Genomic DNA, 19079 nt, shown 5'->3' on the forward strand with positions numbered 1-19079 from the left:
CACTTTCTCAAGCAAAAATTTATTAAGCTTACTATGTATCGGCTATCAGGCCAGTAGTCAGTAGAATACAGGGAAGAGTTAAAGAAATCTTCAAACTTCAGAGGAGTAACTAGCATGTTTCCTCCTCACAAAAGGGGATTACTGGTACAAAATTAGCCCTCCATTTTTAGACACAGCCACTGTGTTGTGTTTTGCTTGACTACATGTAGAAGGGTGAATTTGGGAAAACAGTGATATAGTTATTGATAGAACATTTTTTTTTAAAAAGGATCAAAAGTATTGAGCTTGGAGATGTGCATTTGGTGTAGTCAATTAAGTCATTATGGTACAGGAGGATTCTAATCACCTCTTCTCTCAATAACTCAAAAGACAAATGATACATATGAAGAATAAATACCTCCTCCTTCACCTTTTAGGACAGGACGTGGGGAAATCTTTTCTGCCAAGTACCATTTGGATATTTATAACATCTTTCATGGGCCACACAAAATTATCAACCTACAGAACTTGAGCACCAGGAAGTTGTATTTATTTCAGCTCATCATTTCCTGCAATTGCCTTAAGTGATTTCTTGGGCTTTATACAGCCCAAGGGTAGGATGTTCCCTACCTCTGCTTTAGGAAATCAAGAGGCAAGAAGAACAGGCCAACATTCATTCTGGCTCCCAGGGCCATAGATTATGTGCCTATGAGTTTACTAGCCTTTTCCTCTGAAAGGAATAAGGATTTTGGGAGCTTTGGGAAACTCCAGACTTCTCAAAAGATATTTAGCAGAAGTAAGTCTGTCTTCAAAAATAATTAGGTGCTTAAGATTTAAGCAATCTAATGAGATTATTATGTGAAAAATCCTAGGATAAATATGACTTAAATATATGAAACTCATCCCTCAGAATAGGTGAGAGAGCCTGAGAATTTTGTGTCAATTTTTTGCCCACTGTTGGCTTTTCAGCATCTGAAATTTAACTGATGTTTATAACATTCTGCTCTGAGGATGGAACCAGGATCACAGAATGGTAATCAGAGGTTAGGGGTCCAGGAATAGTTTGCACCATAATTGGTTCTCTAAAATCTTTGGTTGGTGTTATCCATCCTTTTTCACATAGATATGTAAGGAAGATGACTGTCACCAGAAAGATTTGAGCTGTGTTCTAGAAGGCAGAGAACAGAGGCTTCTTCTTCACATCAAACCATGGGATCTCAGCCCTAATGTTACTGAACATCAGCCAAGGATGACCCAACTTTCCAAATTCTTGTACTGATTCAGATAAGATAAAGGGTTCAAAGAGGAGAACGCATCCCAATACACGTATGTCTTTCCCAGCCTAAGATTGGCCCTTACCACATCCAGATTACTTCACTTTTGCACCACGAGGAGACTAATATCTCTTCCCTCAATCACTCTTCTTCTAGCCTGTTTCCTTATAACGGCAACTTATTTTCTTATGCTCAGGTTCCCTACACAAAGATCACTAACAAAGTAACAAAATGACTATAACCTGTTTTCTAGGCAATAACTGCCCAAAAAAAGGAAGATGAGGGATGTGTGATGGGGGGAAAACGATACTGGAAAAATCCCAGATAAATGAGGTATTCTAGAGAACTACTGAGTATCAAACATTCAGGGAAACATGGAGTTGAATGCATATCAGCTTGTCAATATCCACAAAAAATACTTAAAAAAAAAAGATTTAATAGTGATTGTTTCTCTCATTTATAATGCAGATAATACAAATCAATGTCGTGAGCCCAGAGGGTTGATAATCCCTATTCATTCTTCCCACCTCCCCCTCCATGTAGTATGGTAGGAACTATTTTGTTTAAAACTAGTAGGGATTGAAGGACATGATTAACCATATCCTATCATAGCAACTTCCCTGCATGGCCATCCAACAGATAGCCATTGCCACACGAAGTGGGGATAGGCAGGGAATCAAGAGAATGAATTGGCCTTCCTTTAATGAAAGGCCATGTTAGAAAATTCTTTGGCTGGCTAATCAGTAGTTACTTCTATGAGCCAATTCTATCCCCAGGATCACTGCCACCATCCTAATGTGGCTTTGTGTCCCTGCATGATCAGATTTAGGTGATCAAAGTGATTTCCTACAATCTCAGGTGCCAGCAAGGGACACCTTTTGAGCCATAGTGGGTCCTTGACAGACTTTTCTTGTCAATTCTCCTGGATCTTTTTCTACTCCTCTGTGCTACCAAGGCTGAAGGGTCTAAACTAACAACCCTGTTGGAAAGAGCCCTTTAAGCACAGTGCCAGAGAGAAATACTTTCTTTCTTGACTAACATGTTTCCCCACCCCCCCTCCCTTAAAGTAAGTCTGCTATCCCCACCCCCCTTATAACAACACAGATAGTGTATCAAGTATCATTTATAGGCAGGAGCTTGCAGACCCACAGCAAATTTCAAACCAGTCCTGGGTTGAATTGCCTATTTCCTAGATGTAGTTGCCCATTCACTGACTCCCTCTGTTGAACAAGTCTTAAACCAAGTGCCTCTAATATCCAAGGTCTAGCCAGTGCCTTCTCTTGGTCCTCTATATCTCTCTCAGCTGAAGGTCAGGGCCTTTCCTCGAAGGCCTGCCTTGGCCCCACCCCTCTGCCCTATGAGCTTGGCGTGTGTTGGGGGGGCTCTGCCCACAGGTGTGGAGGTGAGACCCCTGCCTGAGACACTTCCAAACCAGGCCGGCACTAGGCTCCCATTTTGTTGATGGAAAGGCGGCATTAAAGACCCGTCAAATCAACGATGGCTTTGATGAAAATGGCGTCATCGCGCACATAAGAATTCTTTGACTCCATTTTGGAGACAGGACAGAAGAGGGGGCAGCCACTGGCAATGTTCATATCACTGACTGGCCTTTGGAAAGAGGAAGATGTCACGTCAGGCCTGAAGGCATCAATCACATGTTCCCGGTTGTTCTGATCTAGCAGCATTAATGTCACCTGTGAGCAGAGCACAAACAGAAGGCAGAGCAAGTTAAACAGTTTCTCAGGGACAACTTGATTTGAAAGCTCAGTTCTATTCTCCTATATTCAACTTCCTCACACCCACCACCTCCCAGGATTCAGCTGAAAGCCTGGAAAGTCCCAGGACTGAAGAAACTGTCACATCAGATTCCAAGCTTTACAATCAGAGCTTCCTGTTTTTCCAGGATCCAAAAGACAAGATCATTTACATTCCATGAAGAACAGGATGAGACTTGCTTTTTGTAACAGTGGCCATGAGATTCCAAAATCCATTCTTCAAAGGAACCAGGAACAGCGTTAAGTGCTTGTTAAATTCTTGGTCTTAATTTTAAAGAATCCAAATATTATCTATTCATTGCTTGATTAATGTATTTTCCATTCATGGAGCCTGAAAGTGAAGGGCTACAAACTTAAAACTCACTTCTGTGTTTTTTAATCCACTAATGCTTACCCCATAAAAGTGTATGTTTATCCAAGAGACTGGGAAGCATATGTTACTTTCCCTGCAAAAACTGTACTTTTCCAGAGGAAAACATTTCTTAAAAGATCTAATTTCCCCAGAGCCATTTGTAAACATAAGTATGAAGGAAGAGAGACTTTTTGGACACAAAAGATCTATTACACTAAAAACAGAGGCTAATAAATCATTTGTCCACCAGATTTCAAACCAAATGCCAAGAGTGTATCTTCTTCTTTTTTATTCCTATTAAGAAGTACAAAAAGGCTCCATATTAGGATGAGGCATTGGTAGGTTAAAAAAAGCTTATTTTTCTGTCTACTATAACAAGAAAGAACACTTTTCTCATTTGGCCCAATCTATGGATCTTTAATTCAATTGATTGAAGAGTGATTTTGGATAGCCAAAATATAAAATCTGTAAGCTCTCAATAAGAGAAGGATACTACATGAATATGGTTTGCTTAAACTTCACATGTCAGATGGCTTTCTAAAACACGAGTATGATTTGTAGGTAGAAGACCTTAGTTACACTATTTTCTACAGTAAAACTCATGAGAATTAAGCCTGGCCTTGGAGAGTCCTCTGGGAACTAAGTGGGTGTTTGTGGAGGAAAATGAAAGGCAAGATAATAACTGAGAAGCCCTCATTGCTACTAGAATTCAAAGACAAGACCTGTGTTTATCAGGTCAGACTTACCTTTTGGTTAAAGGGCCAACGTAGAAGTGCATCATTTGGTCCTTTCATCACGACAAAGAAAAGAGAAAGGTGGGTCCCACGTCCAGTGCCATCCCCATTCAGATAAATTCTCAAACACATCTTATAGCCATATTTGCTCGTGTAGAAGGCTAACAAAGCGATGCAAAATGCACATAATAAATATCTGGACAAAACTGGGGGAGGATAGAGGGAAGAAAAACCTGACTTGTCAAGTGGGATTATTCTTACAGAAGCTCTCTTGGGGTTTCCCAACAATCAGGCTTCCAATTTCCAAAAGAGATAGAGGGCTGCCTGTCTAGAAAGGATTCAGTTTTCAGAGCCAAAGAAAGAAATGGCTGAGAAAAAAAAAAAAAAAACAACTGGTTTTAAATAAAGCAACACCCCCACCAAGTTAGCCTCTAAAAAAAAGCACTATCAGGTAAATGGAAACCAGCACTTTGTAGGATACATTACTAACCCAATGATAAATTCCCAAAGATAACAAATTCATATTAAATTTTTAAATGGCCAGATAAAGGACTTAGAAAAGTATTTACCTTTAATAATCTAACTCTAGATACATAATTTCAATGAAAAATTTGGAAAAGGCATAAGTACAGACATTACAAAGATGCAGATGAATAAACAATTGAATCCTAGAATCGTTGGTGAAGTCATGATATTAAAAACAACAAGGATATGACATGATGTCACAAATGTTGTGGAGACTTTCCCATTTCAAGGTTATTATCTCAGAAAGATGTGCAGTTTGAATAAAGAGATCCAAAACAAAGCTGGGAGAAAATAAACTCTACATAAACGCCACAAATTCAGGCCCAAAGGAAATTTAAAATCAAGTTAGGAGTTTACTTATGAATTTAGTAAGAGCAGAGTTATGACTGTCTGAAATATCAAATAGACCTTTCCCCTAATTTATCTAGGAAAAAGCTGACAAATTGTATTCCTTGTTAGATATTAGGGGAATCTTTACTAATCTACTGCAACCTCAACTCTATTTTCATTGTATTCTGCTTTTTCCTAATGAAACTTCTACTTTCCTCACCTCAACTAAGAGAAACCTGGATTAGTATGCTCAGTACCCTTATTAATCACTTTAAAGTCAAGTCAAGGTGACTTGAGTAATACCCCCAAAAGTTAATCGCTTGTCACTTTCAAAGTGAATATGAATATCTGTTGGAAAGGGTGCAAGTGGAGGCAGAAGTTTTTGCGGGGAAAAGTCTACTATAGAAGAAGTATCTTAAACCATTTTTATTGTCAAAGTCTTTCATTTCAACATTAAAGATCTTTTCTTTCACATTTGCTCCAGACATTCTTCTATGATATTAAGATCCATATAACCAAAGATCTATGCTGTCTTTACATAAAAGTGGGAAAATCTCATTAGGATCAATTCCTGACTATATGAACTAGCAAAGAGGAGTCCAGTGTAAAGATAATTCAAAACAAGAAAATCTCCAAAACACTTTTCTTTAGGTATAGAATATGATAAAATATTTGAATCAATAAATTTGTCTTACCTAACTTGATCTTAACCCAAATATGCTTAGAACCTGAAATCTCTAAGCTCCCCAGCTGATAATAGATATCTATCAAATCTATCTATCAAATAGATATCAAATTATCTATCAAATAACACTTTGTTAGCAGAGGAAAACCAAACTAAAATTCAACATTTGTCTTGGATAAGTCATGAAGAACAAGAAAAAGCTGAGTATATGCCAGGATACACTAATGGCACAGTATCAGGAGAAAAGGAGGAACTTAAAGAAATTCACAAGTTTAAGGATAGATATTTCCCCTAAGTAGATTCCCATTTTTTTTTTTAACCCTGTTTAGCACCCAAATCTACCCAGTGAAGTTTTGACTCCATTAAAAAAATAAAAAAGAACTAAGGGAGAAGGAGTAGTAATATTCTAAATCTGAGCTACAGAATTGCAGGTGACATTTCCACATGCCCACCTGAATAAATGAAATATGTGGAGCACAGAAAAAGATGCCAGTTACAAGGTTATTTTCGAGAGAACAACCTGGAGAGAAGATGGCAGGAGAGCGACCAGCCATGGCTTCCTGGCGTTTTCTAGCAAAGTCAGTTATCTTCCATATGAAAATTCCATCATAAGTAGAAGCTTCCATCTCAAGGATCTTCTGTTCCATGTCAGCCATTGCCAGGTCTTTCAATCCTATACTCCTTTCCAGCTGCTGGACCTAATGGGTTAGAATACACATTGTAGTCTTATTAGACCTACATATCTGCATAACTCCAAGGGAGTGACTGAGGTTCTATTGCCATCTTCTGACCCATATTGCATCAAAAGCATTCTCAAAATTATGGGCAAAGCTGAAGAGTATAATCTACCACTGAAATTCAATTTAACAAAGCAGAACAATTCCAATTCCCCACATCTGAACTTTCTATCAATTTCTTGTAAGATAAGAATTTTCAAGAAATGTTTCCTCAGGCATCTCTATGAGTAGTTCCTTGAAAGAATGCATTGGGATACATTTAACTGGTATCTAAAATACAAATCCTTTCTCAAATATGATCTGGGAACTGAGATTCCAGGGCACCAAGAATAACACAGATACTTCATCCTCAAAAACTATGGAAAAACTACTGCTATAGAACATCAAAGAACACTCCACTCCAGGAATATTTCTACCACTGTGGTGAACAGGATGAAGAAAAAAGCAGCAACAGTAGATTGCTGCTTCTTGAAAACAATTAAGGTAACAATGTTCACCTAGTAACAAGCTATTTGGTAAGGATTTGGGGAGATAAGAAAGTAAGTTTTATAATACCTTTTTAGAAATCTTTAGAGCCAGGTCTTCAGCTCCCAAGATCACTACTGAAAGAAGGCAGGTAACACAATGTAGAAAAAACAGCAATGAACCAGGAATGAGGAGACTAGGGATGTATTCCCACCTCTGTCACTAACTAGCTTGTGGCCGTGATTTCTTCATATGTAAAATGAATGTTGGACCAGATGATATCCATTGTCTCTTCCACCTCTAAATTCTATGCTTTTGAAGTGCAAGGTTTAAATAAAAAGCAATAGGAATAGTCAGAAGGCCACACATGCAACACACATGGGGCATAAAATCCCAAAGGAAAAAAACTCGCTGCAACTCCCCAGCATTACAGACCTTGGTACTCAGAGTTTCGATTTTCTCCTGGTCTAGGCGATGTTGCCTGCTGCAAGCTTCAGCTGTCATGGACACTCTCTCCACCTCCCGGTTCAAGACACAGACAATGTTCTCAAAAGTGACTGTTTTTCTTTCCAAGGTTTCACATCTTTCCAACAGCTCTGAAGATTTGGACACCTCTGATCCTAAGGTCAATGAGTTGTTTCCCCAGCCCCCCATGTCTCCTTGGCCGAGGAGGGGACCAATATCTCCATGGAAGTTCCTAGCCTCAAGGACAAAATTTAACAACATGCAGAGGTGCTCAGCCACTTTCTGAATTTCATGATCCTGTTGTTTCTCATTTTCCACCTAGTGAAAAGAGAGACAACTGTTAAGTTTTAGTAATACATATTTACAAAGAGAAATACAATTTTAACTCAAGATGTGAAAAGAAGACATATATACACATAAGGGTGGAAAGATGAAAAGATGAAGGACCTCAAAGATGCCCAGAAATTTATTCTAATATAAATTTTGGACCTCTCCCCAGGCTCTTTTCAAGGATAGTAGTGTATCCATTATTGACTACAGGTAAATCAGCTACATTTTGCATTCAAGATTCAAAACCGATAAATTTCCCATTTTAAATATCATCTAAGAATCTGAAATATGATAAAAACTAATGGTAATTCCTTCTACTTCCAATATAATTGACCAGGTCACCTATTATTTTGACCATAAAATAAATGTACAAAATACCTTACTTCAAAGAGTTCAGGTTTGTTCCCAACATACATTACTTTACACCAGCCTCCATAAGTTTCTGAAGAGCTAATACTAACATTCAGGTAAATTAATGCAGAATTTTTTTTTTTAATCTTGGGTTCTTTTACTGCAAATTTTGCTTAAATCCTCATCTTGTTCTATGAAATTTCTTTAATTGTATATTAATCAATTTATCCTTTTAAGTTCTTAAAATCTGCAAGATTCAAATGTCCCAAAATTCTTGGGTTAAAGACAGGTTGCAATCTTTACAACTGTATATACAGAATGCTCATAATTTGCTTATTAAATCATCTTGGATTTATTACACTTGAAATTTTATTATATTATCATGACCATCTCTGAATCTATATTTGATAGCTCAATACTTACTTATTCTAATACATTTTTTTCTGAAAAAACACAGGTCTAACTCTTGGAATTTATATAATTTTAATTCATACCATTATTATTTTAATATTTTCTAATTTTTTGTGGCAAATCATGTATATATCTTGCCTCTCTACCAAGGGCAATTTCTAGACGATTGAGCTGATTGTTTCAAATAATTATTTAAATTCTGAAAAGGAGAACATGAAGTAATCCCCTGACATCGCGTACATAGTATAAGGAATGTTAAGAACCTTCAGAGCTAACAACTTTTAAGATTACAAGATAGAACATAAATTTTACCTAAAATAATATGATCAATTTTTTTTTTACTGTTTTCAATAGTATTTTATATATCCAATTATAGGAATGCTTCCAACATTCATTTTTGTAAGATTTTGAATTGCAATTTTTTCTCCCTCCTTTCCTCATCTCCCCCATCCCCAAGACAGCAACAGTCTGATTTCTATTAGACATGTGCAATCATTTTAAGTATATAAAATAATATGATCTTAGCAGAATAACAAATAAGATTCATTCTGCATTTTGTAATGTTTCAGCTCTTGAAATAGAAAAAGTCTAAAAGGATAAGATTTAGTTATTCTTGATCTATCTTTATAAGCTATATACACTGAACAGCAACAGTCTTCTGTATGACAAACATAAACTCTGCTCACTCACCATTTCGGTACAGCCAACAACATGGAATTTGCAGGGCCCTTTGCATTTGCCACAGGCCTTGACATGGTCCTGAAACTAAACAGAGAAGGAAATACAACAAAAATATGGTTCAATCCAACAAAATTAAGAATCAATTATATTCTAGGCATTAGAGGAAATACAAAAACAAAAATTAAAGTCTTGATCCTCAGAGAGTTTTGATTTCTTACTACAAGTTAGCATATAGGAGCGCTTCCTTCCACAGGCGGCATGACATCCAGAGAGGGAGTTATTATCACCCCTCCTCTTTCTCCCTTCTGCAGAGGACTTTGCCTCCTCCTTTACTGAAAAAATAAAGCCACCAGGAGCTTCCTCTTCTTTCCCATTTGACACCTCAAATCCCTCTATATCAGTTCCCCATTCTTTCTTCCTTTGTTCCAGTCTCTGATAAATAAGTGGCTCTTCTCTTTGCTAAAACCACGGTTCTACTTGTGCCCTTAAAAACATCCCTTACTATTTCCAATGGGAAGCACATCTCTTTGATCACAAAACACTTTCAAATTCTCTTTATGTACTGGTTTCTTCCTTTCTGTCTACACAAATATTTTACTGTCCCCTTATCCTTAAAAAACTTTTACTTGACCCAGTCCTATAAATTATCAATCTGTAATTTTCCTCATTCATATTAAATCCTTTTCAACTGAATCACAATTAAAAAAACTATTAGGAATAGCTATCTGCACACACTTCACAGCCCATCACATTCCACTACACTTTAATCCCCTCTCTAATCTGGCTTCTAATCCATCACTCTATTGACACCACCCTTTTTTTTCAATGCCACCAAAAATCTAACAAATGCTAAAAAATGGTCTTTTCGCTCTTCATTCTTCTTGACCTCTTGGCTGCTTGGATGTTCATTCCTTCCCTCATACCCTCCACATGTTTTCATAATACCACTCTCTTTCTGTTGCTCCTCGTTTTAACACTCCTCAGTTTCTTTTGTTAGATCATTACCTTCTTTCCTCTAACTAACCTCCAAGGCTCTGTCCTAGGCCCTCTTCTTTACATTTTCTCTTTAAGAGCTCACCTGTTTCAACAGATTTAATTTTACATCCCTATGTAGAAGACTCCCAAATCTATTTGTCCAGCCCTAACATCTCTTTTGAATTCCAGTTCCAAGTGTGTGCTTGACATTTTTACTTAAATATCCTGTAGGTAACTCAAATATATGTCCAAAATGGAACTCATTACCTTTCCTTAAATCACCTTCCTTTCCCAATCAGGGGCTAGTATACAAAAGACAATAATAAATAATGTCCTTTCAAGAAACTAATACTGCAAACTTCCTTATTTTAATTGAGGTCATCGCCATTCTTTTAATCATCCAATTTTACAGTCTAAGAGTTATTCACAACTCTTTAGTCCCCATTTCTCTTTAAATATTCAGTCTGCTAAGAAGTCAGGTAATGTGGTAGGTAAGAGTAGTGGATCTGAGGTCAGGAAGAAATGAGTTCAAATCTGGGCTCAGACTCTTACTAGCTGTGTGACCCTGGTAGAGTCACTTAATCTCTGTCTGCAAAATGGGGATAACAATAGTACCTGCCTCCCAGATTGTTGAAAGGATCAGTTAAGATAATGACTGCAAAGTGCTTAGCATAGTACCTGGCACAGAGTAAGTGCTATATAAATGTTATGATGATGATGTGAAGAAAAAGTCTTTCACCAGGCAAAGTAAAATTGCATAGAAAATACATTTGGATTGATTGAGAAAACTCTTGTCATGCTCTATGAATCAGGAGGACTTTGCAACTTTCAAAGGTGCTCAAAGGTTTGGACTTCCCATCTTCTCATCAGTGGCCTAGCAACATCCCCCAAGACAGTAGCAGTTGGTGGCAGTATATGCATGGGCAGCAGAGTAGAGCCTGGATAGAGTGTAGAAAACCACCACAAGAAGCCCAGAAAATAAGTTACATTATGCCTAAGGTGAACCTCTTTGAGCACCATAAGAAGGGAGAAAATAACTTACAGATTACAAGATCTCTTTGCCATATGTCATCTTTAGGTTTGACCTCACTTTCTCTTGGACTTATGGGAGAGGGCTGGACAATCTGGGAGTTGTTTTCTATCAATTGTTCTTATTATATATCACCTTAGTAAATAATTCTTTCTAAATGCTACTTAAGTTTGGCTAAGTAAATGAAAATCTTCTCACAATCAAGATGGAAAGGGTTCTGGAAAAGATACTCACTATCCTCAGCACAAATTCTAGAGCCCTGGAAAGACCTCATAGCCATGATTTGGATCCTAACTTCATCATTATGAGCAGAAGCTGATATTGTAGCTCCACTACATGTGCTACATGCACAGTATCTCATAACAATCCTTTTTCTTTCGATTTATCTGGCTGTCCACCCAATCTAAGCCCTTATCACCTGTTAATCTGACTACTGCAATAATCTTTAGCCTCTCCAAGTCATTCTTCATATAATATAATTTGCCTAAAGCAAAACATCTGATGATATCACTCCCCTATTTAAAAATCTTGAATGGTTCCTCCTGCCTCCAGGACTTAGTGCAATTCAACTAGCATTTATTAGGCACATGCTTCTTATCAGGTACTGTGCTAGGTCCAGGGAATACAAAGAAAGAAATGAAAGTAGTCCCTGTTCAATAACTTACATGCTATTGGGTAAAATTCTCTTCATTAAATCTATGTTCTAGTAATCATGATATATGAAACATGTTTTTCTACTACACATAATCAATAGTATTTGCTTCACCAACTATGAAGGGCAGAAAGTTTTACTATAAGTTAAGTATATTCTCAAAGATTTTTGGCCTGATATTTTAGAATACTGTTAAACTTTTTTTGTTGTTTATTTTCAACACCTGGATAATGAAGAGAGCATTCAAGTCTATTCTAACAATAAAGTTTTTTTTGTTCATTGGGAAATACCAACTAAAATACATATGGACAAATTACTGTTATATGGATGGCTCTCTGAGTATAGCGAAGGTTGCAGTGAAATTATAGTTGATGCCAAAATAGAAGGGATCAATTATTTTTTTTATGAAGAACAAAAAATATCAGAATATTTAAACAACTCTCAACAAATCATTTTCTTTTTCTTTCTTTCTTTCTTTCTTTCTTTTTTTTTTTTTTTGGTGTGTGTTTTTAACAAATCATTTTCTATAAAAGAATCCTGGAAGATGAGTCAACCAATAGTCCTCAATATTAACCTGTTCATAATTAGAGAACTACTATAAAGTATTATTCACCTCCACACCAAGAAGAAATAGACATGGAACAATAAGATGAAATAAATGGGCTTAAATTTACCCATCATTTCAATGAGTTAACATGAGAATGAGTTACCAAGTGAATCTTTGCTGGGACATTTGAAATAGGACAACCAATTGTTTAATATAATTTAGGTTTAACAGGGAAGTAGAAATATGAATAGAAGCAAAAGTTAAATGATTACTATGATTCACAGGATCACAAAATTAGAATGGCAAAGGATATTAGAGATCATCTACTCTAAACCCTTTAGATGAGGAAATACAGATCTAAAGAGGTTAGTTATCTGATCAAGAATGATTTAAAAGAATATAGAATGTGAATACTATAGAATATTATTGGGCTTTAATAAAAGATGAATATAAGATCAGAGATACATGGGAAGACTTTTATGAACTAATGAAGAACAAAGTAAGCAGAACCAGAATAATACATATAATGATTTTAATAATTATGTAAACAAAAAAGAAGCTAAATAGTGAGCAGCTATTTTGACTAATTCTGATCTTGGAGGAAAAAGAAGGAAATAAGCTTTTCTTCCTTTGTCAGAGATATGCAGGATTGTGAGTACAAAATATTGCACACAGAGTCAGGCAAGTTAATTATATCAGATGGTTTTGTTTAACTGGTAGAGCTAGGATTAGAATCCAGGTTCTTTTAAACTCTAAATACAGTATTTTTCCTATTATTAACTTTATGATTTTATGGTACTATGACCTTGGTAAAGCATGGTAATCATTCTTGCCTTCTTTTTCCATCTTTAAAATAGAAATAAGTGTACTGACTTTATTGATCTTAGAGGAATATTATAATAGCTATAAAGAGAATACAAATAAAAAAAATTTGAGCTACTTAGAAGAAAAACACTACATAAATCAGTGGACTATATAGGCGTTCTTCATATTAAAAATGTTACATCAAAAATAAAATTAAAAACAAAAAACAGAAAAGAAAAACCAAAACAAAAGAGAACATAACATTGTTATGTGCCCAGCAGAACATAAGGGAGGATATGTAAAAACAAATTACTAGATCAAGAAAGCATATTATATATATATATGAAATTATATTCATGAATGTCCATATTTACTTCCTTGTAAATTGTTCTTATGTTCTCTTCTATGCAACTTTTGTACTTTATTCTTTCTTCCTTCATTCCCTCCACTCCCTCCAAGCAAGCTTATAGCTAAGAAAAGATTTATTTATGTATACTTATGTAGATACATACACACACACACACATATATATACATACACATACACATACTACCTATCTATTTCACACACATCTTTCCTATCCCTGCTGACTCTTTAATTCTGTTCCTTAACTTGCCTTGCTATTTATTTAAATTTTCCCCACCCATGGATTCTTCCCTTGTCTGCTTCCCCATCTGTGCATCTGTTCCCCCTTATTTCTTACTAAATTTTGGAGGTTATGATATATATGTAGTGTTATCTATTTAACCCATTCCCAATGTCTTAGTAGGTTTTTGAACTATGTTATGTTATTCTCTGGGGTAGAAGCTTTTTTACTTCAGTGTCCTCCTCGAAGATGAACCCATCTTCCTTGTTTCCAGTAGTTTTTTATGGTAGGATTCTTTCTTTTTTGCCAGTTCAGTTTTTTTTTTTTTTTTTTTTAAATAATTGTGGGGTAGAAATGGTACCTCACTGGCTTCACTTCGGCTCTTCCCTTTGGCCAGGAAACCCAAACCAAAAGCTCTAAACTCCACCAAGTGCCTATTGCTTCTGCACTTACTGGTTGTGTTTGTTCTTTCTTGCCTAGGGCCCTGTCCCTACAGCACAGATGGACCTGGGCATTACCAAATAGCTGAAGTTCACTCAGTCTTCTCAGACTCAGATTCTGACTCTTCAAGCAGTTCAGGAGGTGAAAGTTTCTAAGGTTCTGCTGAGTTTCCAGCCACACCCAGCTTGCCCCAGATGCTCCCCGGACCTAGCCTGGGGATTTTCTTCAGATCTTCTTGGGTAGTACTTGGATGCCTATTCTGCCTCAACTGTTCTTGATTTTTCACCAGTTTATATTTGACCTGACATGCAAATTTGTTCTATTTGTGGGGGAAATCTGGAGAGCTTGAAATTTACCAACCTATTTAGCCATCTTCCCAGAATCCTCCCCCAAAACACTTTTTTTAAAAATTGGATTTCCTCTTTCAATTATAGCTTAAAAAAATAAAAAAAGTTTGTCCTAGTCAGTAATCTAGCTTTTTTTCTTTTCTTTTCTTTCTGTGTCTTCTATTATAAATAAAAGTAAAATGTTTTGGTAAACAACAGATACTTAATAAACATATACTGAATGAATAAAGTGGACAAGTTCCCAGGATAGGCAAAAAGACCTACTCTTTCTTCAAGACATGTCTATATCAACACAAATGTCCTAAGAATATCTGAACAGTTATCAGAAAAACCTTAAGTCCCTAAGTTACTTCAATACTTTAGTTGCTGGTGTTATCCTGGATTAACTGATAAAATCTTACTTGCTATGCAATTGTCCTGAAATAAAATAATACTGACTGGCAAGTCATTATAGCACTAAAAATTATGTGGGGGCAATAATAAGTAATCAGCCTACAAAACATGTGAAAACCAGATTGTAAATAGCTTTAAATGCCAAACATAGGTGATTATAATTTTATCCTAGAAACAATAAGTAGCTACTACCAAAGCTTCCTCAAGAGAGACATAATCAGACTTGTGCTTTAAGAATATTTCAAATTTGGCAACTGCATGAAGGATGGACTAGAAAAAGTAGTATCTTCGTGTAAGAAGAATTAGAAGATTTTTGTAATAGTTCAGTGGAGATAAGTGCATAAGAGATGTACAGAATTGTCATACTTAGGAATTAAGTAATTTGTAGGAAAACTATTTTTAGTATTAAAAAAAAATTATTGGAAATAGCCATTTAACAACTCACCTGTAAGAATTTTTTCCTAATGTTCTTATCTTCAAGGTTTTTGGCATGGGGGTGAATCTTTTTTTTTTGTTTGTTTGTTTGTTTTCTGGACTTCTTAGAACTGAGTATGTAATTCTGTCTCAATGTCATTCAGGATAAATGCAATGTTTACAAAATGAGTAATATTTTCTTATCCCCAGACCTAAAATACATGAAAAAAACTCAACTTACTTTTTCTCGAAGAATTTTTTTCTTACCACAGCCTTCACAAGTCAAGGGAAATTTGGGACAGACCTCATCATGGGCCTTCAAAAAAAGAGACAAGAATCATTAAGGCCAACAGTCAAAGGTGACCCTGAACTGAGGTACCTTATTTCAATCAACTTTTTCAATTTTAATTTCAATTTCAGTAATAAAGATTAATCAAGAAAGCAAAGTATTGCTTGGGCAATTCTTCCATTTGTATAGTTTCTTAAAGCCATGAAAAAGATCTCTTCCCATAATACTGCTAACTGCATTTTCTTAATACAGAAACTGAAACTCTTTCCAAAGGGTTTCCTTTCACAAAAGTAGCACTCACTAATTAAGCAGAAATTTAACTTCCTAGTTCAAAATACTTGTTGGTTCTAAATTAAGAGATTTGGGCACTGAAGACAGAAAGGGAGAACATTTCATCATTTTTGCCAGTGTGCCTTAGAACAGCAAGTTTCCCTAGGGCTCTAAAATCAGCATATCAGATCCTACTTCAAGACTTCCATGGCTGATGAACAATATTCCTATAGACTTCGGTCTTTACACAACCCTTGCTAAAAGAAACATCAGTGATCTAAACATAGTATTAACATTTTAGTTTGCCTTTACCACAGATATTATGTATATAACACATCTCCAAAAGTCTTAGTGACATTTTAAGCTAAAAAATAATAATAGCTTAAAACTATGCTGACTTTTTTGGGACACATCCTTTATATGTCAGGTCTATTTTTAAACATTAGTTTTCCTTGCCCTCTCTTAATGTATTTCTTCTCTATTCTAGCATTTAGAAAATATCTAGCAAATGGTTAAGTGCTTAATAAATGCTTGTTGATTGTTAAAGAAGAAAACTACAGTCAAAGGATTTCAATAGGCAATTATCAAGGGCTGAAATTCAAGCTACTTGTAGGCATATGAAAAAAATCCTCCAAACCACTAGTGATTAGAGAAATACAAATTAATACAATTCTGAGACTTCACCTTACCCTCATCAGATTAAATGAAAAAAAAAAAAAAGAAAATTACAAAGGTCAGAAGAGTTGTGGGAAAAGAGACACTGACACAGTATTGGTAAAACTGTGAATCGGTATTGCCATTCTGAAAAACTGTAACTAAAACCATAAAGTTACTAAACTTTTACATTCCATTCCAACAAGTTTTATAAAAGAAAAAGGAATATACCTGGCACAATATATTTTCAAAAGCTCCTTTTGTAGTGGAAAAGAATTGAAAACTACAGAGATGCTAAATCAATTAAGAATGGATGAACAAATTATGGAATATGAATGCAATGAAATACTATTTAGTGCTTTAAGGAATAAAGAGATTGCTTCAGAAAGAAATTCTTCGCAAGGATTGTCTGAATTGATTCAAAAAACAAAAACAAAAAAACCAAAACCAACCAAACAATTCTGAAAGAATTAAAAATTCTATTAACAATCAAGCCTGATTCCAAATGACAAAAAATGCTATCCAGTTTTTGATTAAAGTGATGGACTACTATACAAAACGATATACCTTTTTGGATGTGGTCAGTATGAACATCTTTTTGCTTAAGTATGTTTATGTGTCACAAGGGTTTTAAGTTTTTATTTTTTTAACAGGGGAGGTGAAAGGGAAGGAGGAAAATTGTCACTCATAAAACTTCAATCTTACTATTCCTTAAATGTTTCCACTAAATGAAACAAATTAGCTAGAAACTTTTTGGGAACAAGATGGTTCCTATTACTAGTGGGTCTAACAATCAAAAACTATGCTCAATCACATTCTTTTGTTATTATTTATCTTTTTACTGTCACCATTATCTTCTGTTCTATATAAACACTGTAAGAGCCCAGACTACTAAAACCATTGTCATTAGAACACTTGGTTGTTTTTTAAACCATGTATCTGCTTTATGACAAATTATTTTAATATTATAAAATGCTGGATGTGAGAAATGAGAACTGATTAGTTTTTAACAACACATTCACTTCTATTTCAGTCAAAAATATTAAGACCACTCAATCAATGTACCAGACCAAAGAATATTTAGTTGAAAGTCTATCAAATCTTTCATTCCAACAGATTTTTTTTTTCACTCCACTCAACTGTAAATCTTTCTACACAATCACACAATCTAAAAGGGAAAAACAGGACCTCTTAACATAAAGGCAGAACACCCAACAATAACAAATCTAAGGCAAGTGAATTGATTTCACATGCATCTGATTCAAGTCCAACAATGACTTCTATAGTCAGCACAATGAGTTCATACTGAGATTATCACCAGAAGCATAATACAAAGAAGGCACTTAAGTAAAAGTTTATTGGACTAAATTGAAGGAAAAAGAGGAAAGAAAATAGGAACAAAGGAATGGTCTCATTAGCACTGCTAATGTTCCATCATGTAATGGGATAATACTATGCTGTCTAAAAATCAACCAGGTTTCCTAGTGAGGATAAAAACTACTTGCAGAAAAGGAAGTCACTGCCATTCATAGATAATCTGAAGGCTGGTTCTAGGAGGTGGAGAAAATATATCAACTATGATCTCTCCTTGTGTTTCCTTGTTCATCATCTCCAATGCCCCAAATAGTTTGTCCTGAGTCCTACTGCAGAATGGTTTTAGAAATTATGAAAGAATTGTACTGAGATTTCTAATACTGTCATGGATGGCCCTCAACCAATTCATTTTTTTTCATTCTGATATAATCACAGGGAAGCTTGAGAAATGTCAAAGGGAAAATGAAAGCATTAAAAACTGTTCTGCAGTCATTTTATCTCAAAGTCAAGTCATACTACCACACAACTCACCTATATTGCAATTCTTTGTGATGAGAATAAAAGTGAGCAACAAAAAATCGAACCACGAAAGACAACCAACTTTGCAGATTTAAAAACCAATAGGTTTATTGTACCATGTATATGTTATTAATAACATACCACCATTTTACTATTAAAAAATCACTCAGCTTAAGAGTTTCTAAAATGACTGCTCTCTAGCCATTAGAAATTCCTATGTTCTACTGCTGTTTTCATCACAGATCTCCACAGATCCTAAATCCTAAAGAGAATTTGGGTGAAAAGAATGACATTATAAGAGTGTGATGTGGCCAAGTTACTCCTGGTTTTGGTCTCGTACCTTAATGTCAGGATAGTAGAAAAGAGCTTTGCAGTATCTGCAGTTGAGGCTTCTCTTTGGGCATTCCCGCTCAGAATGATGTTCCTTCTCACCCAGTTTGATCATCCACTTACATGCTGGGCACTCGATTAACATGAATGGGCAGTGTCCTTCATGGCAGCTCTGTGGCAACAAAGGGAGCAGGTTCAATAGAGCAAACAATGGGAGGTTTACCGGGAGTCACTGAAATAGTGATCTGCTGTTTGGTTAGTTAGCTTAATTAACTGCCTGACAGTGCCACAAGAAGAGGGTCATGTGTATATGCCTTCACTTTCTTATTCTGGAATTAGGTTTAAAGGTGCTGCTCTAAAGACACTACATGTAAAATAGTCAACACTAGATCAAAATGATAGTCATAAGTTGGAAGAATG

General features: G+C 35.6%; 1 protein-coding gene across 4 annotated transcripts in view; it reads right to left on the bottom strand.

Annotated features, from left to right (window-relative positions):
* Positions 1 to 19079, bottom strand: part of TRAF2 (TNF receptor associated factor 2) — a 66619-nt gene continuing 47540 nt past the window's right edge. For 2 of the 4 annotated variants that reach the window (XM_051976944.1, XM_051976945.1), the window contains 7 exons: positions 18670 to 18831; positions 15525 to 15599; positions 9104 to 9178; positions 7292 to 7639; positions 6175 to 6352; positions 4127 to 4275; positions 1 to 2947 (listed from right to left, as the gene is read on the bottom strand). In XM_051976944.1, the coding sequence (XP_051832904.1) occupies positions 2729 to 2947; positions 4127 to 4275; positions 6175 to 6352; positions 7292 to 7639; positions 9104 to 9178; positions 15525 to 15599; positions 18670 to 18831 (1206 nt within the window). In that variant the 3' untranslated portion in view covers positions 1 to 2728. Of the gene's footprint in view, positions 2948 to 4126; positions 4276 to 6106; positions 6353 to 7291; positions 7640 to 9103; positions 9179 to 15524; positions 15600 to 18669; positions 18832 to 19079 lie in introns of those variants that run through there. The other 2 variants (XM_051976946.1, XM_051976947.1) reach the window with 2 other exon arrangements.

This window comes from Antechinus flavipes, chromosome 2, assembly GCF_016432865.1.
Source record: "Antechinus flavipes isolate AdamAnt ecotype Samford, QLD, Australia chromosome 2, AdamAnt_v2, whole genome shotgun sequence".
In the NCBI taxonomy this organism is placed as follows: domain Eukaryota; kingdom Metazoa; phylum Chordata; class Mammalia; order Dasyuromorphia; family Dasyuridae; genus Antechinus; species Antechinus flavipes.